Here is a 22,883-nt window from a genome sequence, read left to right as displayed (position 1 = left end):
CCCCTTTTCTACCCTCTCTCTCTCTCTCTCTCTCTCTCTCTCTCTCTCTCTCTCTCTCTCTTTCTCTCTCTCTCTCTCTCTCTCTATACCTCTCTCTGTATTTTTTCTCTCTATCTATCCCTCTCTCTGTATATCTCTCTCTCAATCTCTGTCTTTCTCTCTATCTCTATCCATCTCTCTCCGTCTCTTTCTCTCTCTTTCTCTCTTCTCTCTTTCTTTCTCTCTCTCTCTCTCTCTCTCTCTTTACTTCTCTATCACTCTCTCTCTCTCTTTACTTCTCTCTCTCTCTCTCTCTCTCTCTCTCTCTCCCTTCTCCTTTCAATCTTCTAATTTGTATCACCAATTTACAAATATGAAAAGCTCTCGAATTCATTCTTAGATAAAATTTGCATCGGTTAAAGTGCATTGCAATGCAATGTATTATGGTTATAGTATAATATTATTATACATGATTCGCTATTTATGTAATACTTATATATTTTTTGAACGCAGAAATAAAATCAATCAAACAAACAAACAAATAGTAACCATTTCGGTACCATAGGCAATATTACAACTCCCATTTTATATAATTTGTATCTCTTTATCCACCCTGTTTGATTCAAAAGATTTTTTTTTTATTTCTCATACAAAACTAATACAATAAATAAGTATATTACAACAAAATATACAATAAAACGACAGATATAATAGGAATAGCACGAGAAAAGATAAACTAACTATAGAATCAGAGCTTGTAGAAGTGTTAGTTCGTTAGATGCTGTTTTACAATATATCTTTATGTATACTTAGAAAATCAATAAATAAAAACAATTTATGTAGCAGAGAATTATGTAGCAGAGAAATTATGGATTTTTTTTTTCATTAACACTTGTCATTTTTAGACATGAAAGAAGTGTGTGTCGCTTCTTGAGATTTAATGAAGACAGGATCGTGAATTGTTATGTTACATAATACTGAACAATGTACTATTTTATCCGAGTAGTTGACTCCGTATAGTCAAATTGACGTTTCCACTTTTGGATCGACCGAAATAAAAAAGAAACCTAGTTTAGAAGTACCATCTAATTTGTTCGTCATTGTACTTCAAAGATTTCATAAGTTGATTTTGAAACATCTATTAGATCAAATTCTCTTGACATTTGTGAAATGTGGTTATAATAGGGGAGTTTATTTATACATTCCTTATAGGATAATAGCCGAGTAGGCACCTCGAATCTGTAAGATTGTAAGATCTATTTTCTCAAACATGTAAAAGGTCAACTATCCCATTCCTTATTGTCCAATCCCGCATAGGTATACATGATATTTGAGCGATGCATGTTGATACACAGGTGTTTAGTTGGGAAATGTTTTGTCATCTTGAATAATGCCATATCTCTCGATTACGTCAATTCTTACACTGACTAAAGAGAAGGTAATATACATCAATCGTCACCGTGACGTCATTCATGAAGTTCTGTCTATTCACGATGGAGCACTGAAGGGCAATATTACTAAACACACCGAGGATTGCTGATTTTATGTCGGCATCGTCATAATTAACAGAATCCAAAACTGCATCTACATGTATTCGTATGTATTCAACGAGAAACAAGTCGCGCTCATAATTCTTTAATTTTCATAATTATAATATAAGCATTATGTTCAAAATTTCATTATGTGATGTGATGGTGATACAACAATGGGCTATCTATTTTTAATTACATTTCTACCGAATTGGATTACTGGGCGCAACCCTCGTCCATTTCAAAATCACATTTTACCAATTTTGTATTCATGTCAACAGGTTTTTCTTTTTCTTTTTTTTAAAAACTCGAATACTAACAGTACAGTACATTCTGCTATGTTAACTTAAAGGGAAATCCAACCCAAATAGACAACTACTCTAAAAAAAAAAATCAGAAAAATCATAGAAGAAAACTCGGTCTCGCCCGGTGACTGGGTTTCTGGAGTGGTAGAGGTGGTAAAAATAACACCTCTTTGGCCTGGGGTCGAGTGAGCCCGGATACCACTTATCGATATGTATACCAAAACAAGTATGATATTAAGAGATTCAACAACAAAATAAAAATATAAAGAAGTAAGTAATTTTACTGATTGCGGCAAATTTAATACATTCCCTCCTGTTTTTAAATGATTACCGTATATGTTTGTAAATAAGCAACCAGGTGACCAACGGCTTTAAGTCCTCTCCGAAGGACTTAGTAATGAGAATTAATGTCTTACCAAAGGGCAGGAGCGCATTGACTTGGACTGATTTGGATTGCGGGACCACTACTTTACCCCCTACCACTGAACAGCTATTGTAATTTTATCCTCGATGAAAGCGCTTGTGCTATTTGCAGTGGTGATGTTACAAAACCAGGGGAAATAAGTACGTCACTATACCACGGCTGCGTAACACAAAGGTTTTCGATCAATTGTAAATTTAGAATAACGATCCTGATTAGTTAATGGCCAGCATACAACGATGGTCTTGATTGAGTTTTGCAAACCTTTATGTAACGGGGCCTTGATTTATCATTATCTAAAGTAACATCCTCTTAAAGGCCCACTGCACTACTTGTAGCTACTTGCGCCCTCTATACAACAAACAATGCCTAATCGGTGACCATTGGTCCCCCATGATCCTCTTTTTCTTATGTTAACTGAGAGCCGAGTTGATGAGATAACCGCCTGTTCAGTGACCTTGCAGGGCGGTCTAATCCCTCCTGTAAACTATGGCAGATAAGCTTTAAAGGCCTACTGCACTACTTGTAGCTACTTGCGCCCTCTATATAACAAAAAATGCCTAATCGGTGACCATTGGTCTCCCATGATCCTCTTTTTCTTATGTTAACTGAGAGCTGAGTTGATGAGATAACCATCTGTCCAGTGACCTTGCAGGGCAGTCTAATCTCTCCTGTAAACTACGGCAGATAAGCTTTAAAGGTAGTGTATCCATTTTGCAGCCAACATCAAATTCTGTAGAACTTTGCAGGAATTATGAACAAATTATGTCACGTATAATTATGTCCTATCCGGGAAATTTAAACGATGGCTAATTAGCAGCGTCCTAGTATTCAAATTATGCAAGGAAACCCGTTTACTTGCTATACTTTACTGCCAGACACTATTGATTGATTGACTGACTTCTTTTTTCTTTCGTAATAACATAAATAAAATGAGCTGTAAAGCTGTACATAAGCATTTGTCCGCATCAATAACCCATTTCTTGTAATGGCCCAAATAAAGCTGATTGAGTATTTTCGCAGCACATATTGTACAACCACTCGGTACAAGGGTCTGAAAACCAGACTATTTAATTAAATGAGTGCGCTCGCTAATTTTGATTTGATAACTAACGGTCGTTATTTCCCCCACAAAAAGAAATGTCAAGCCTTTCTGTTTTTTTTTCTAAATTAGTATTATCTTTCAAATGCCATTGGAATTTAATAGATTTTCTTCCATACAGGATATGTAAAGAAACTTATTTGCAATAACTATATATAGGATGCATGTGTGATTGAAAATTTTCTGGAGAAAAAAATACACATTTCTGTTATTTTAGTACAGAGCACATGGGAGGGGAGCTCGCAAGATACGTCATAAAGTTGCCAATTTGAGTTTGATTGATCACAATTTCAAAAACTAATCAATTTATATTTTTTTAATTGGTATTCGCTCAAATTTTCACTGACCTATTCCTCTCAATTTTCTGCTTATATTAAAACCAGCTTAATATCAGAGGGGACTTCCCCTTTAACAATACCATCTTTCCTCTTTATACAATCGGTACACGACCCAATTAGACAAACTGCCAGCTACAATATATGAAGGACTGCTTTGTAAGTAAAAAGGTGGTAATTGAAGACACGACTATGCCTCACCCACGGTCACGTTCCATAACATTTTACTTTCATCAAGCCCATTTACACAACAATACCAAGATCAAAATGGTACGACGGAATGCATGTGCTCACAGTACCGCCTTAAATACAACAATTCCCACCGTGGCGCCGCACAATGCTGGTAAAACAGCGTTGGTTGTAACGTGGTGTAAATACGCAATTAGGCATACAAAAATAGTAGCACAAGGCGTTCAATCATTCCCCTCTTGAAAAAATATATAAAATGTAATATTGCTCTACTTTCGCGGATTTCTTTGTCAAGGGTTGCATAGATATTTGTCGACAGAGAATTTCGGGCAATGGTCTTGGCTGTAAACTTTTCTGTATGTTGCACAACAGGTGTCATTTTGCTGAAAGTTGCCTGAATGTTACGATCATTCGGGAATCGCAGACAAAAAGTACTGTATGGTATCTGCGCTCGCACAAAGAAACTTTTTACACGTAAGCCAATGGGGATCTCAGCAAAATTCATTTATGCGGCCCGTTACCCGGGGCAGCGGGCATCTTTAAAAAAAAACTATTGACCGGTAGGCCGGCACGGCTAAAATCACGACTCTAATTTCGACCAACCAGATGACTACATTTATTCAACATACTAAAGAGAGGTATATAATATGGTTTAAACACGTCATGGAGGGGGAGGGCTGTTTTTTGCTTCAACGAAAGGGGTTTGGATGGGGCTCCTGACGTCTTCTTTTATCGTCCTTTTCCCATTTTCTCTTTCCCTTTCTCTCTAATTAAAAAATAATCTTTTCCTTCTCTTTTCATTGTTCGTCGTCATTCTTTCGGGGGAACATGTGCCCTGTGCCCCTCTCCATCCCTACCACACCCTGTAGCAGCGCCTTTGCGGCTTCAATCAACAGTACTCACCAGCTCCGGCAATATCGACAGCACCCATTTTATTGAATACTCCAGTCTTAGCCCAAATCCAATGAGCAGGGAAGCAATAGATGAGTGTGTTCACCAGAGAGAAAACACAGTAGGCTTCAAGTTTGGTCCGCTCTGCCATCGCGCCTGAAAAAATAAAGAAAAACAAACACGATTGAAAATAAACACCCTCACAACATCACGACAACATCCATCTGGCGAAAATCATCCAACGACGATGGAAAACGCCATTAATTTCAACAACAACAACAACAACAAAATCAAACAAAATTGGTTTGACATGGCATGAACCTATCTTTCAACATAATGTTGATGAAATATATAATATTCGAAAATATCAAGCAATGCAAGTATTGTTTGTTTCTTTAAATTTGTTGCTTGATTTACCTCACAAAGTCGCTTTAGGTGAACACGTAGGCATGACATCTGTCTGTACTTATAAAAAAATATCAACACCGCTTTTTGTTCTGTCATCAGCAAATGAAATCTTTTGTAAGGATTTGTAGATTCAAAAAGCAGATAGAATTCATTATGATATCACGTAAGAGTAGCCAATATTAAGCCGTTAACGGCATCTCCATACCAATGCACTATTCAATCGCGTAAAGATTTCTTCAGGGAGCTTAACTTTTTGATGTAAAGAGCGATAGGCCTCCACGACACTAAATGTCAAGCATAAACTTAAAGCCATTTAACCTCACATCAATGACTATCAAACTCAGTAGGCAATCACCCGTGTATGCAAAGGGTTCGAGAAATTCAGTTTCAATGTCTTGAAAGAACAAAACAAAACGCGTGATTGCTTAATTCTGATATTTTATGCACTCTTGATGTTTCATATAATTATTTGTTTCATTTATCGTTTCTTACATCAGCTTTTTGACTCCCCAACTGAGCTTTATCAAATCGACAAATGACCATTTGCTTTATTTTTATCGAAATAAAGAAAGCACTACTATTTTACGTTCAATGGTCTAGAACTTTACAATGATTTAGTATTTGATTTTAAAAAAAATATGAGAATCGAAGTGAGAGAGGGGCAGCACCCCATTTTCTTTAGGTATTCGTGAAAATGATCTTTAAGTGTATTTCGATTTTATGTTTTCCAATATTCTTTTTTTTATGAAAAATAATGCAGTCCTCTTAGTACTTGTGAAATAAATCTTCGTAGCAATTTAAAAAACATATGTAATTAAATTTACCAATTCATGCAATGACGTTATCAAAGAATCATGCAAGGGTGGCAATTCAAGTCAGTAAAGTGAAATTATTATTGAGTGAAAATTTCTGGAAGACTGACTTAAAGTCTCTCTGCACTAGTTTGGCATGGAGGGATTAGACCTCCTTGCAAGGTCACTGGCAGGTGGTTATCTCATCAAACCAGCTCTCAATCAACATTATGAAAAGGGCATCATGGGGATCAACGGGTACCGCTTAGGCAATGTTGGATTATAGAGGGCGCAAGTAGCTATAAGTAGTGCAGTGTGGCTTAAATCTCAGTTTAGACGACGAATTCTTCGATTCTTGATATGAGGTTTTATGGGGAGGGAGGGGAAGGCTCGGGGCTTCATGGAATATCTCAACATTTCAAGATATTCAAGATCTATTCCAACTCCATGATCTAATCGAAGACACGCAAGAATCATGTAGTCGACCATGGGTATGTTTATGCTCAACTTTTTCTGACCAGAATCAGGCAACTGTTACACTTTTTGTTCAAAACACGGTTGCGTCCTTTCTCATTTTTGTAGAATCACCGAAAAAGGCGATCACGATCGCCGATCGTAAACTCACAAAAAGGTGCGTTTACGATCGGCAATGCTGCAAAATCGGCGATTCTGGGAATACGCACAATCATTTGTAAACGCGTTTAAATGGGGTCAACGCACTGACCTCTAGTGGGTCTACGTAGCATGCGCAGAGCAGGTTTGCGAATCCAGCTGCAAGGCCACCTTGCCAGATTTGCCTGGAGGAGCCAGAGAAGCGAGCATAAACAGTACACCGTGGAACTGCGATTACGATGAGCTCATTCTACCTTCGAAATCAAGCATAAACGCACCCCATGTCATGATACAACTGGAGTACGTACGCTGCCAGTTCCATGCTTAAGTCAACCGTATAGAAACATGCTCTTAAACATTTCACAGTTTCAACGGCAACTCTTGAAGTAATGCACCGAAGTCCTTGACGAAAAGTGTAACAGCACGTACATACAAAAGTGTTAACATTTAATTGATATTTGAATATTTCTAAAGATAATTGGTTTCTTTCAAAACGGGAATTAATTGGAGAGCATTTTCGAGGACGAAACGTGATTGACTTTCGTCATGAGTGGCCGAATTCCCATCTCGTATTCCATGGAGAGGCTTTCAATCATCAAACTAACTATTAATTGGTTGTTCTCAAACAATAACAAACACGATGTCAATTACCGCCCTAGGATCAACTTGAAAAGAGAGAACTATTATCGATGATAGATTACTAATTTCCTGTCATAATTCCTTTTCTCATTTCAATAAACTGTTCCATCGAATTAGTAGGTTATATTGGAAAGCGTATAAAGGGTTTATTCCTTGATATTCGTCATCAGTGATGACCCACCATGCAGACAAACCTTAATTAACCTACTTGATTCGACGTCGCACCACCTTCTGCTCATTCTCACTCAATTAATTCACAAAAGGTGGACATTGAATTAAGACCGAGAGAATCTTGTTTGCGGTGATTGGAGGAACGGATGTCACACCGACGAGACTAACAACTGACCTAAAACAGGCCGTTTTCGTGATGTATCCAAGTTAATATGCATTTGCCTTTGCAAAGGGCCTCAAAATGCGAATTATTCATTCACCTGTTACGAATGGATGTATCTCGATAGTCAAAAATCAAATTGCATACATTCGTTGTTGCTCTATACTGCTTTCTAACTGGCTTCTATCGGAGTCTCACCGATGAAAATACCGATTGAATTTTCCTTATGTAAACACAGGTGAAACCGCAAATTTTCCCCTGTCGCTTTCTAACTGCCGGTGAAATTCACTCTCTGTAGCGAGCCCTTGCCGGAAGTGAAGAATTATTGCGTAATTATTAAGCCCGCGCTCCTTCTAGCTAGCATGCAACATGTTCAACCATAAGTCAACAAACACGGCTGGTTACGATAAAGCGCGCGTATACTGCGACCTTTGACCATTTTTATCGCTGTTTTAATCGCCTTTTTCTCCCAAACGCTTTCTAACTGGCCGTTTCATCGGTGTCACACCGATAGAATGAGAATTTCTCCTGCTCTTGAGTAGGAGAATTTAACCGCCTATTTCTCTTCTTTTCGTCGGCTATTTAATCGCCTTTTCTCCTCTGTTGCTTTCTAACTGGCCGTTTCATCGGATGCGTCCGGATGCATCCGATGAAAATCAGTGCAGTTAGAAAAGATGACAAACATTTTTGCTTCCCTTACCTAACAGCACGTAATGCAATTTCTGTTCGGGGTATGAAGTACAATTATTCGTAACAAGTGAATGAAATGATAATACATATCAAGACACTTTAGTAGAAATATGATTTAATTACGAAAATAGCCAATTGCATTACCTTGAAAAAGACAATATTTTAATGTCTTCATCAGCTCCAGTTTGCCAAAATAACCCGCTATTTTCAGACTCAGGATATTATCCCGAAACTCGAAATTGCGTTTTCACCAGACCGATACGCTCATCACAAATTAACTAGCTCAGACGGGCGCAAATTAGCCAGCAATTTCCCAAATAGTGGGATATTTTGGAAACAAGACCAAGATTTCTCGGGATATTTTCTCGACCAAGTGTCCCGCTAATTGCACCTGCGGGCTGATGAAGACGCAAATTAAAGGTAATACAAAGTTTTGGTATAGGGTCATGAATTTGGTTCGAATGAACATATTGGAAGCATATTCGATCCTACAATATTCAGTGATTGTTGTCGCGGTTGAAATCGAGTCTAAAGTTAAGAAATTGTGAATAATACACTCTCTATTTTGTATAGCTCCCTCTCAAGGTCAAGATGTTAATTACGCTATAAAACACGGTTTCTTGACTAAAATTGACCGATTAGCTATTCCCATTTAGAAATTATATATCACAACTACATATTCTGATATTTCCATGGTCGCAGCTACCATTGTACGGCCGTAGGCGCTATTTGAAATTTATCAAAATTTACCGGGAGCACCGGTAAATTTTTATATTCAATTTTTCTCGAAAGCACAAGTGTTTTAAGGGCTCTATTTTGTAGTGCTTATAATGCATCCACAGGGGCGTCCAAATATATCAAAATTGTAAAGAATCACTTTCCACCCAATTTTCAAAATTTCCCAAAACTTTGTATTACCTTTAACTGGCTAATTTGCGATCGGGATAGTTAAACTAGCGGGTTATTTGGCAAACTCGAACTGATTGGAGTTGGTTATATCAATTAGATCGAAGAAGCCCTTCCATTCTTAATACAAGGTTTTATGGGGAGGGGTGGGGTGGGTGTCGGGGCTTCATGGAATATCTCAACATTCAAGATATTCAAGATCTATTCCAACTCAATGATCTAACCGAAGATTTGCAAGAATCATTAAGTCGACCTTAACGTAATACGATTTGAGTACGTACGCTGTCAGTTCCACGCATGTAGAATGAGCGATCTGAAACGCTCATCGTAAACGCTCATCGTAATCGCAGTTCCACGGTGTACTGTTTATGCTCACTTCTCTGGCTCCTCCAGGCAAAGCTGGCTGGGTGGCCTTGCAGCTGGATTCGCAAACCTGCACTGCGCATGCTACGTAGACCCACTAGAGGTCAGTGCGTTGATCCCATTTAAACGCGTTTACAAATGATTGTGCGTTTATGCTTCCCAGAATCACCGATTTTGCAGCATCGCCGATCGTAAACGCACCTTTTTGTGAGTTTACGATCGGCGATCGTGATCGCTGTTTTTCGGTGATTCTACAAAAATGAGAAAGGACGCAACCGTGTTTTGAACTAAACGCGTAACAGATGCCTGATTCTAGCCAGAAAAAGTTGAGCGTAAACATAGAAACACGCTCTTGAACATTACACGGTTTCAATGGCAACTCTTGAAGTAAGGCACCGAAGTCCTTGACGAAAAGTGAAACAGCACGTACATACAAAAGTGTTAACATATAATTGATATTTGAATATTTCTAAAGATAATTGGTTTCTTTCAAAACGGGAATTAATTGGAGAGCATTTTCGAGGACGAAACGTGATTGACTTTCGTCATGAGTGGTCGAATTCACATCTCGTATTCCATGGAGAGGCTTTCAATCATCAAACTATCTATTAATTGGTCGTTTTCAAACAATAACAAACACGATACCAATTACCGCCCTAGGATCAACTTGAAAAGAGAGAACTATTATCGATGATGTATTACTAATTTCCAGTCATAATTCCTTTTCTCATTTCAATAAACTGTTCCATCGAATTAGTAGGTTATATTGGAAAGCGTATAAAGGCTTGATTCCTTGATACTCATCATAAGTGGTGACCCACTATCCAGACAAACCTTAATTAACCCACTTGATTCGACGTCGCATCACCTTCTGTCTGTTCTCACTCGATTAATTCACAAAGGTGGACATTGTGTTAAGACCGAGAGAATCTTTTGCGCGGTGAGTGCAGGAACGGATTGTAACACTGGCGAGACTGACAACTGACCTAAAACAGACCTGGTAATAATAGGCCATTTTCGTGATGTAACAAAGCCAGTTCATAGATACAATCTGCGCATAGGCAGATAAAGGTCATTTGTACCAAAATGGTAAAAACCCACAGAGATGAATACTGGATATGCGCTCATGAAAGCTATGTAACATTATTCACTAGTGCACCAACAGTACATTCTATGATACGCAGGTGGAAGTATTATTTTCAAGAGGTCAAACAAAAGGTATTCATGAAGCACATCTAGGGTCTGGCAGTTATTATTCTAAGATGCTCAAAGTGGAACTTCTCCATGTGTAAAAGATCTGTGGATATTTGGGGTCATTTGTACCATGTGCTATCTGTAAACTCCCTCGCCTTTGTGAAGCGCCTCGATATGCGAATTATTTATTCACCTGTGACGAATAGATCTATCTCGATAGTCAGAATTCAAATGACATACATTAATTGTTGCTCTAGGTATGACAAACATTATGGCTTGCCTTACCTAACAGCACGTAATATATGCAATTTCCGTTCTGGCTGTTGAAGTACATTTATTCGTAATAGGTGAATGAAATGATAATACATATCGAGGCACTTTAGTAGAAATTTGATTACATTAGGAAAAATAATGGCCAATTACATTGCATTGAAAAAACAATATTTTCATCAGCTCGAGTTTGCCAAATAACCCGCTATTTTCAGACTTGGGATATTATCCCGAAACTCGAGATTGCGTTTTCACCAGACCGATATACGCTCATCACAAATTAACTAGCTCGGACGGGCGCAAATTAGCCAGCTATTTCCCAAATAGTGGGATATTTTGGAAACAATACCAAGATTTCTCGGGATATTTTCTCGACCAAGTGTCCCGCTAATTGCACCTGCGGGCTGATGAGGACGCTAATTTGCGATCGGGATAGTTAAAATAGCGGGTTATTTGGCAAATTCGAGCTGATTGGAGTTGGTAATCTCAATTAGATCGAAGAAGTCCTTCCATTCTTAATATAAGATTTTATGGGGAGGGGTGAGGTGGGTGTCGGGGCTTCATTGAATATCCCCCCCCCCCCCACTCCGAGAACGGACGGACCCCATGCGTGTTGCCAAAATGTCCTTTTCGTAACAAAAGAAAAAGGTCGACCCGTATTGACTTTACACACCGGACTTTTGCTGAAAGGGGGGGGGGGGGTGCTGAAAAAGGCTCGTATACAAAAGAAAAAGGTCGAGCCGTATTGACTTTACACACACGGACTTTTGCTGAAAAGGGGGGGGGGGGTCGGTTGGAACACGCATATGCGTACCCTAAATAACACTGAGTGGGGGGCCGGGGAATATCTCAACATTCAAGATATTCAAGATCTATTCCAACTCCATGATCTAACCGAAGATATGCAAGAATCATTTAGTCGACCTTAACGTAATACGATTTGAGTACGTACGCTGTCAGTTCCACGCAAGTAAAATGAGCGATCTGAAACGCTTATCGTAAACGCTCATCGTAATCGCAGTTCCACGGTGTATTGTTTATGCTCACTTCTCTGGCTCCTCCAGGCTAATCTGGCTGGGTGGCCTTGCAGCTGGATTCGCAAACCTGCACTGCGCATGCTACGTAGACCCACTAGAGGTCAGTGTGTTGATCCCATTTAAACGCGTTTACAAAAGATTGTGCGTTTATGCTTCCCAGAATCGCCGATTTTGCAGCATCGCCGATCGTAAACGCACCTTTTTGTGAGTTTACGATTGGCGATCGTGATCGCCGTTTTTCGGTGATTCTACAAAAATGAGAAAGGATGCAACCGTGTTTTGAACTAAACGCGTAACAGATGCCTGATTCTAGCCAGAAAAAGTTGAGCATAAAAATATAAACATGCTCTTTAACATTACACGTTTTCAATGGCAACTCTTGAAGTAAGGCACCGAAGTCCTTGACGAAAAGTGTAATAGCACGTACATACAAAGGTGTTAACATATAATTTATATTTGAATATTTCTAAAGATAATTGGTTTCTTTCAACACGGGAATTAATTGGAGAGCATTTTCGAGGATGAAATATGATTGACTTTCGTCATGAGTGGCCGAATTCCCATGTCGTATTCAAAGGAAAGGCTTTCAATCATCAAATTGTCTATTAATTTGTTGTTCTCAAACAATACCAAACAAGATACCAATTATCGCCCTAGGATCAACTTGACAAGAGAGAACTATTATCGATGATAGATTACTAATTTCCTGTCATAATTCCTTTTCTCATTTCAATAAACTGTTCCATCGAATTAGTAGGTTATATTGGAAAGCGTATAAAGGCTTGATTCCTTGATACTCATCATAAGTGGTGACCCACCATGCAGACAAACCTTAATTAACCCACTTGATTCGACGTCGCATCACCTTCTGTCTGTTCTCACTCGATTAATTCACAAAGGTGGACATTGTGTTAAGACCGAAAGAATCTTTTGCGCGGTGATTAGAGGAACGGATTGTCACACTGGTGAGACTAGGGACTTTTAGATTTGCGTGGACTGATACGTGTGACGTCCATTCAACGCAGTGCATTAAAAGGACGTCGACCGTAGCAATCCACATTGTCTTCGTGCAAATCTAAAAGTCCCTACTGACAACTGATCTAAAACAGACCTGGTAATAATAGGCTATTTTCGTGATGTAACCAAGTTAATATGCATTTTGCCTTTGCGAAGGGCCTCGATATGCGAGTTATTCATTCACCTGTTACGAATTCAAATTGCAATCATTTAGTTGTTGCTATATAGGTAGGACAAGCATTTTGGCTTGCCTTACCTAACAGCACGTAATATATGCAATTTCCGTTCTGGCTGTTGAAGTACATTTATTCGTAATAGGTGAATGAAATGATAATACATATCGAGGCACTTTAGTAGAAATTTGATTACATTAGGAAAAATAATGGCCAATTACATTGCATTGAAAAAACAATATTTTCATCAGCTCGAGTTTGCCAAATAACCCGTTATTTTCAGACTTGGGATATTATCCCGAAGCTCGAAATTACGTTTTCACCAGACCGAAACGCTCATCACAAATAAACTAGCTCGGGCGGGCGCAAATTAGCCAGCTATTTCCCAAATAGTGGGATATTTTGGAAACAAGACCAAGATTTCTCGGGATATTTTCTCGACCAAGTGTCCCGCTAATTGCACCTGCGGGCTGATGAAGACGCAAATTAACTGGCTAATTTGCGACCGGGATAGTTAAAATAGCGGGTTGTTTGGCAAACTCGAGCTGATTGGAGTTGGTAAGGTGATATGACTGGGGCATTCGAGTTCTTCGATTGTTCTCAGACAAATTCATCTATATACGTAGTCTAAATAAAAATGGCGGATGGTCCTCAATGAAATTGCCCATTCCAGTCTTGTATCGGACACAGCACTCAAACAATTCTATACAATATTTAAACTCCTTCGCTATGGTTAGAAACAAAGGTTCTTATGATGGACCTTCTACGAACCATGAAAAAATATAATGCTCTAATGAGAAACTAATTTAAAAAAATTATCCCGGCAGATTTTACACTCAAAAAATATGAATGAACGAAAACAAAATGTGGATAAATATGCTGGTTAGTCACAAAATGATTCATATCTGTCCCACTGCTGCGACTGTTATCTATCAATCAGTATCCCTTGAAAGCATTCATTTGATGAGTCTTGATAACGGTTTAGATTATATTTTAACAATTTCTTCTTATTTTCCTCCGCTAATGATTATTCGATTTAATCCTTTTAGATATCAAGTCACACGGTGAATTCAAGTAATGACGTAACAACTGTATATGAGGTAGTTCTTGGTCTACATTTAAAGCGGGACTGCACTACTTGTAGCTACTTGCGCCCTCTATACATCCAACAATGCCTAAGCGATACCCGTTTAATTCCTATGGTCCCCCTTTTCTTATGTTAGAGAGCTGATTTGATGAGATAACCACTTGTCAGTGACCATGCAGGGAGGTCTAATCCCTCCTGGCCAAACTAGTCACCAGAGCGGACGGATATCCGTTTTGTTCCTCGACATTGTAGTTATTATGATAGATATATTCCAATGGTTTCAATTAAACTGATAACTTGAGATGAGATGCTAAATCGAATTAGACTTTTTCTGATAAATATATATATTTTTAATTATTTCCTTAACAGCGATATATTTCTTCTTCTCCAATTTCTATCTACCAAGCTTTGTTAATTTCTCCAGTGGGGGGAATTGATGAGATCGCCTCATACCATTAAACCAATTTGATTAATTATAATGTCTGCTGCACTATTGTAATGGTTCTCCGTGGATTCTAATTTACGATTTTACAGTGAACATTTGCGCCTTCTCCGCCACCATACATGATTAAACTATTTAAATGGTATTAGAGTTTTCCAGCGCGAGTGCTCCGATCAGCCAGCCAACCTAATGACTCGACCAATAATGAAAACAAGGACACGTCGTACAAAAAAGTCATCAATTTAACTATTAGATACACCCGTGGTGAGACAAAAATGAGTGGGACCCTACGTATACAGAGCGTAATGAATTTAAATGTCTCGTAAACACACACTACGATAATATGCCAATTCAAGGTGTTTATCTAACAATAAAGATAAAGCAATGGCATTAGAGAAACCTGTCATTATTTTCTTTTTGCCCGATTAATTACACAGTAGTTCTGTAAAGCTCTTTAAAATCTGCCCCCCCCCCATCCGACGATTCTAGATCCGTCTTTGATTGAAGGTACTATGTCCCTTCTTGCAGGCCCAAACAAATAAAAAGGTTAAATTCCAACTAAATTCCAATTAAAACGGCATTTGACAAATAATATTAATTTAGAACTTCCCTCCAAACGAAAGGGCTTTAACATGTCTTTTAATGGGAAAGTGCGAGCATTAGTTGTCGAATCGACTTTAGTGATTGCAGTCTATTTAGTAATAGTCTGATTTTCAGACCCTTGTACCGAATGGTCGTACGTTTTGTGCTGCGTAAAGATTCAATCAGTTTAATTTTGATCATTGCAAGAAGTGGGTTATTGATGTAGAGTTGTAGACAAATGCTCATGTACCCTTTACAATTCATTTTATGTATGTTAATACCAAAAGAAAAAACAATTCAGTCAGTCACTCAATAGTGTCTGACAGTGAAGTCTAGAAAGTAAACGGGTCTTCTTGCATAATTTGAATATTAGGACACTGCTAACACTTAAATCTCACAGATAGGACATACGTGACGTATCCATAATTCCTGGAAAGTTCTACAGAATTTGATGTTGGCTGCAAACGGGACATAATGGGAGTCGGGAGCATCATCATGCGTGTTAAAATATTCCTCCACTTTTTTCGCTCATCGCTCCATCCGTCATTTTCAACAAAACTCGACCCATGGTCAATTTTTTTGAATAATTAATCGTATTTCGCTTATCCAAGGATATTAAGCATTGTGAAAGTCTAATTGACGGTATAACGACCCAGTAGCGCCTTAGCTGACCATTGTGAATAGATTATATAGCTTGTTTTAAGGTATGCACACAGAGAGTGAGAGTGAAACAGAGAAAGGGAGAGAGAGAGAGAGAGAGAGAGAGAGAGAGAGGGAGAGGGAGAGGAAGAGGGAGAGGGAGAGAGAGAGAGAGAGAGAGAGAGAGAAAGAGTGAGAGAGAGAGAGAGAGAGAGAGAGGGGGGGGGTGTGAGTTAGCTTATGATCTCGATACGCCTTTCCGGTACACAAGGACAATTTTGTGAGAATATTTATCGAAAGCTTGATCATGAATTATTAGCGCACATTTAATGGTATTGTTTCAAAAGCAAGGTATCAACATTGCAAAACGACTGGGAGGTATTAGTTTACCAATAAGCAAATAGGACGTGATACATGATTGATGCTCACACTTGGTAGGCCTTCAATAGGTAACCTTCACTTTTTGCCCTACCTGGCCAATAACCATATTCCACCGATGAAAAAAAAATAGTTCGAATCTTATCGATAGGATTTTCGTTTGTCCTACCTAGCAACAATAGGGGTAGAGCAACGTCGATCTGGCGCTGCTCAGTGGCTGCTGGGCTCACGATCAATTGGGCAAAAAGAATTTCCATTTTCGGTTTAATAAAATTTGGAGTGGACTTTAAAAGATGATTATTATTATTATTATTATATAGAGAGAGAGAGAGAGAGAGAGAGAGAGAGAGAGAGAAAGAGAGAGAGAGAGAGAGAGAGAGAGAGAGAGAGAAGATAAATAGAGACAGGGTGGGGGTATGAGATAGTTTACGACCTCGATACGCATTTCCGGTATTTTGTGAGAATATTTGTGATAACCCATCGATAGGTTGATCTTGATTGATTGCAGCAAGTTCAATGGAATTCACGTGTTAGTTTATCAATAAGTAATGATAATAGGACGCGATATATGACTGATATGTCAGATGGAGTCATTTCTAGCTCATTCCCTTTGTACCATCTCCGATGCCGCCATGAGAAAATATGTCAGGCATGTGCTTCACTGGATCTTTCTCGCAGAAACGTAGACAAAAGATTCCTGCCTAGCTGCAAACTAACGGGCCACTTTCAAAGGGAAATATGTTTTTGTAATGGTGGTTACTTCTCGCTACCACTCGTCTGATAATACGAGCAGTACACAGTGCTTACCTTCACAGGAGGCAAGCGAAAGGAAATGGAGCAAAATTTCCTGAAATATTAATCAAAATTACTCGACTGGGTATGTGTGGGCAATAATCTGACCTATAACATCATAAAGAACTGTATATGAACAAATTTACTTTTTATTTTCGTGAGCCAGAAGTAATCGGAAAAGTGTCAAATTGCAGGTGTTAGGATTGTAAAATTTTACTCTTTTTTACAAATTAAAACTGCTATTATACAATGTAAGCAACTTTCTTGACACAATTAGGTTTTTGTATTCATATTTTATCATCTGTTCGGTTTTCCCCTTGTGAGGTCAAATAAAAAGTGAAATATTAACGATATTTCTTTGTGAAAATCACTACTCAAGCTTTCCAATGATATTGGCGGCTTCGAACCTCGGATATCAAAGATAACGGCACACATGTAGATTCTTTTGTGCAACCTTACAACACGGCAGCTGCTTGAAATAAATTGTTGCCAATTGGGACTCCAGCTCTTAAAACTCCTTGATGTAATCAAATTCGATACACAAATCTGTGTTAAGTGCCTCGTTACAAATTATGATTCACCTGGGACCTGTTACGAATAATTGTATTTCAATGGCAGAATGCGAATTGCATGCATTACGTGTTGTTAAGTAGAACAAGCCATAATGTTTGTCCCACCTAGCAACAACTAATGCTACGGTCACAAAGGTTCGTACGAACGATAATTTCGTACGAATCTCCCTGTTTTTCCATGGTCTTCCCGAATTTCCATTGTCTGAAAATCGTTCGTACGGCGTTCGTAGCAGTTTGTAATGGCATTTGTGACAGAGGCTTAATGTAGGCGATTCGAATTCTGACTATTAAAATACAATTAGGTAAATGAAACAATTTGTAACATGGCACTTAACAAAGATTTATGCATTCAGTTTTATTACATAACGAACATGGGCTTTTCACGACACCTTTTTGTTTAAACATTAGAAACACTACATCTACACACATAAAAGTGTAAAAGTGCTTTGTTGAAATAGAATTATTTAAAAACATATGTATTGTGCTTAAGTGCATAATTGACATGTAAAAGTGATTTATTTCAGCACCTCACGTAAAAATCCAACTTTGCAAAGGTTAAGGCATCACTGTTGTATATTATCAAATAAAATAAAAAAATTGTCTCAGCAGCGAATTTCGTCAAAAATAAATAAACGAAAATTCGATTGACTTTGTTGTATTCACTAATCACAAAATTAATGTAACATGAATTGTATAACAAGCAGCAGCTCAATCAAGTCTGTTTTTTCTTCTTCAGAGATGATATCAGCAAGTTAAAAATATATACATGGGAATTCGCTGATCACATTATATTCTATTTCAATGACCTTTAAATGACATTTCCATGGTGTCCATGTATACACGTACATTCATATTGAATGAAACTAAAGCACATGAATTGATGGATTTCCAAAAGCGATACAAAACCTCCCAGCCCTCTGAAAATTTAAATAAAACAATCTTGTGTAAAACCTTGAAAAAATATCCATGATTTAGACCCTACACATTTGCCATTCTCAGTTTGCATGTCATATAACCTACATGTATTAAACAAACGTCTGAAGTACTGTATTATACGTTGTTATTGTTTAAATATATTATTTATCCGCCTTTAGGTTGTAATGCTACGGTCACAAAGGTTCGTACGAGCGATAATTTCGTACGAATCTTCCTGTTTTTCCAGTGTCTTCCCGAATTTCCATTGTCTGAAAATCGTTCGTACGGCGTTCGTAGCAGTTTGTAATGGCATTTGTGACCAAGGTTTAACCGAGTTATCGACGGGAAGAAAAACACGTTTCATGTAGTTGTGGAACAAATAAACTTCAACCCTGAAATGATTTGAAAGGCTTCTCGGCCTCTGAATATCAATACAAAGCAACACTCTGACACGGAAACAACTCCATTTAAAAGTCATCGCTGTTTAAAGAGAAGGTTAAGTTCTGGGAAGAGGTGAAAATAATTTGTGAGCGTTATCATTGTATAATATGCAAGTGTGGAAGAACACCAGATAAAAAATGTTGCCTAAAAAGCATGGCTCTTCTAAATATGGCATGATGTAACATCATAAAAATCGGGACGGATTTTTATGCCACATGTCGTAGTCCCATATACATCTTTCTGTGTACAGTGCTTGTAACTTTACCAAGACTGGGCCAAATTTCTTATCATTTTGATGATTCGAGAACCTTGCAGTACGCACCAATACTAGTCTTATAGGCTAGATGATCAAACTTTTCTGATCGATTCCATAACGTTTCTTTCACAATTTGCAATCGCATGACCAGAACTCAACTTTATCTTTAAGCTCTGAAGGTGCTAGGTAGTTTTGTTTCCGTAAATGGCTCTGACATATGCCAACCTAGATGCCAAGGCTCGACTCAATGTTGAATACATGAATACTCATTACACACTTGAATGAACAAATGCACATTTTAGCTTACTAAATTTCACCAAAGCCGGATGATTTGACATTCTATGTTTTAACATGCTCATCAGACTGGAAGTATGAACTCAGTGGGGTAGCACAGGTGTAGACATCGAGGTGGGAGCACTGGCAGAATGGGGGGGGGGGGGACGATCTTAGTGGATACAAACGATTTATCAAAGGCACCTTTTGGAGGGGTAAGGTGAGGGAAAGTGTGCCTTGTCATCTTTTCTTCTCGTTAATGCTTTCCAATCCAATCCAGGAATTTATAAAGCGCCAATATCTAGTTGCCTAATCAAAGGCGCCGATGAGAAAGAAAAACTACTGAAAATGCCTGTTCGTGATTCAATGGGAAATACAAAAAAGGCAGTAACTAATAATGTAAGCAATCTGAAATAGGTAAGTCTTTAGTTGAGTTCTGAAAGTGCATAACTAGTGACAAGAGCGTATGATTTGAGGAAGACCATTCCACAATCTCGATGCACTGGCAGTAAATGATCGATCACCTAGAAGAGAGCGTGTTCGAGGACTTTCATTTCCTTCTCTTTCTCTGACCCCCTCCCTTACTCCTCTTATCTATGTTTTCCCAGTTTTGATGGGAGGGGTTGTCACGGTGCCCCTGCACCTACGCCACTGTATCTTCATAGTAGGCACGTCCACACATAACAAGTAGTACGAACTGGATCGAGTTGCAAAGATTGATTTTTGGGGGCGACCATTCACAATCAGGGAGAATTCTCGCCCGACGGCAAGAGCGTCCGAATTGTGCATGCGTGAATCTCGACGATGTACATGTATGCGCGCTTGGAATCCTGGGATTAAATCGAGGAGTTATTAACTTGTTTCACCTCCCTGATTAAATAAATATTTTTTGATTATCAATACCATTTGCACACACAGCGCCCGGCAAACTATCGCGATTATTCTTAAAAATCGCAAGACTTACCGCAAAATGGATCACAATGCAAAAATCGATTGTTAAATCTAACTTTTTTCTGTAGGTGTGAACGCCCCTAATGATAATGCTGTTTGGCTTACCAGACACAATGGTAGTAGCAGTGGTGGCAAAGGAAGCCTGGAATACAAACTGAGCAAAGATCCATCCAAGCTCGTCTGCATCACCGGAATCGGTGAAGAAATGGCCAACACCTAAAGAGAGAAAACAGAACACGAGCTACCCTCATTATCACGATAATATTTGATATATCAAACAAAAAGAGCAACACAGACATAGATAGAAAGGTGCATGGTCAGCAGTATTGAGAGGGAGGGGACAAGAGAGAGAGAGAGAGAGAGAGAGAGAGAGAGGGGGGGAGGGAGAGAGAGAGAGAGAGAGAGAGAGAGAGAGAGAGGGAGAGAGAGACTAAGAGAGAGAGACAGACAGAGACAGACAGAGGGGGGCAGACAGACAGACAGACAGAGGGGGGTATGGAAAAATTAAGAGACAGGGATAGAAAGAGAAAGAGAGAGCAAAAAATGCTATAGGAAACAAAAGGAGAGAGGAAGAGAGAAAGGGAGAGATAGAAATAAAAAGAAAGATAGATGGAATAAAGTGAATCTTTAATCAATTACTTTCCATTTTTGTTATTAAGGTTTATCACAGTGAGCTGTCTAACATGTTTTTAGTTACAAAATGCCAATTAAAATCGTTTAGAACAAGAAAGCAATGGAATTAACGACAACTTTTATCAATAGGAAACTTGGTATCATTGAGTAGACGCAAAATGAAACAATAATTCGGCACCTTTATTCGGGTCTATTTATAGAAACTGCCATATGTCGTAACACTAATCAAACTCACACTTTAATACACTACCATCAAGTTTTAATTCAATCTAGTACGCCAAGCATTATGTTTTAATTAAAAACTGCTATAGCTCGTTCATTTTTAATATATCGTTTATCAAACATCAATTTCCATTAGATTTTCTCTTTTATTTTCTCGTCATATGCGTTTTTTTAATTAAACTGCAATTCGGACTAGTAGACACTGATTTTACAGGAGCAATATAAGCGTCTTTAAGGGACAGACAGCAATAACCTTAGACCTCGCTACCAAGATACAATACGTGATCTCGGGAGGGGGGATGTATATAGTTAAAAAAAAACATTCTTTTTATATAAATAAAACTCTTCATGCCCATGCACACTTTATATAGTTCTAGTTTCAGTGTCCTAAATAGCACCCTATGATAATATAGGCAGGCCTCCCCCACCCTCCCCTTCCCGTACAACTACCCCCTTAGAAACGAACAGGCGCGGATCCAGGATTTCTTAGGGGAGGGGGCCCAACTTTTTTTTTTTTTGCTCCCGAAAATTTGAAAATCGCCCGGGCGAAAAGTCGCTCAGTGGGGGGGGGGGGGGGTACAGCACAATTTTTTTTTTTTTTTTTTTTTTTTTTTTTTTTTTTTTTGCTCCCGAAAAATTGAAAAACGCGCCGGCCAAAAATTCGCTCAGGGGGGGGGGGGGGTATAGTGAGCATTTTTTTTTTTTTTATCCTCAAAAAAATTCCGATTTGCACCCCCCCCCCTTGAGCGCCAGGGCCCAACCCAAAAAAAAGGTAAAAATCACGTGATTTTACATGATTTTTTTCTCAAGGGGGGGGCCGGGCCCCCCCCCCCCCCCCCCCCCCATGGATCCGCCACTGGAAACGAACCCCTCTGACCCCGCATCCCGCCAGAAATTTCTGTCATTTTATTATTGTTTTGTAATGTCCAGTCACAGAACTTCAAAAAAAACAAGTTTGATGTACATGTTTTTGGCCAGCTTTAGATACTCGGTAGGGCCGACAGCTATATACATGTACGATCAGGCTGACAACCTCTTCTTGTTACATTCATTTTGTGGGTCAAATCTTTAGATGGGGTGATTATTTCGGGACAGGCTTCTGGCTATTGATAGTCCAAGGGCAGTTGTCTCTTCCATTATGTTTACTCCAGTTACCATTACTTTTAATTATCTACCTTCTTATGTTATTGCTGTAAGTTTCATATACGATGACATTGAAAGAGTGAGGGGTCGAAATTGGATGCAAATAGTAGACAATAGAGAAATCCAAATGAACAAGAAATAGAAATGGAGTGTGAGAAGAGGAAAAGGGAAACAGAAAGAGGGGAAGAAAAGAAGGAGTTGGACAGATGGAGAGGGGGTAGAGAGAGAGAGAGAGAGAGAAGGACAGAAGGGGGCAGTCAGAGACAGAGACTGAGAGACATCGATATTTATTTTGGGTATGCGTTTCTAATAAAGTAACATTTAGAGACACGCAGATGCTGGGGAAAAAGCAGAGAACAGTCAACATTTCAACAA

The 22,883-nt window shown here is 38.7% G+C and overlaps 1 protein-coding gene across 1 annotated transcript in view; it reads right to left on the bottom strand.

The window, feature by feature from the left end:
- LOC115920520 (putative ammonium transporter 3) overlaps nucleotides 1-22,883 on the bottom strand; it is a 38,378-nt gene that overhangs the window by 13,138 nt on the left and 2,357 nt on the right. The window contains exons 3-4 of the mRNA XM_030976361.1: nucleotides 20,616-20,726; nucleotides 4,764-4,907 (exon numbers count right to left, since the gene is read on the bottom strand). Of these exons, the coding sequence (XP_030832221.1) occupies nucleotides 4,764-4,907; nucleotides 20,616-20,726 (255 nt within the window). The remainder of the gene's footprint in view (nucleotides 1-4,763; nucleotides 4,908-20,615; nucleotides 20,727-22,883) is intronic.

Source organism: Strongylocentrotus purpuratus, unplaced genomic scaffold, assembly GCF_000002235.5.
Source record: "Strongylocentrotus purpuratus isolate Spur 01 unplaced genomic scaffold, Spur_5.0 spur5_scaffold_9, whole genome shotgun sequence".
Taxonomy (NCBI): Eukaryota; Metazoa; Echinodermata; class Echinoidea; order Camarodonta; family Strongylocentrotidae; genus Strongylocentrotus; species Strongylocentrotus purpuratus.
Note: the sequence above shows the minus strand (reverse complement) of the source record. Positions and strands in the feature narration are given on the sequence as shown.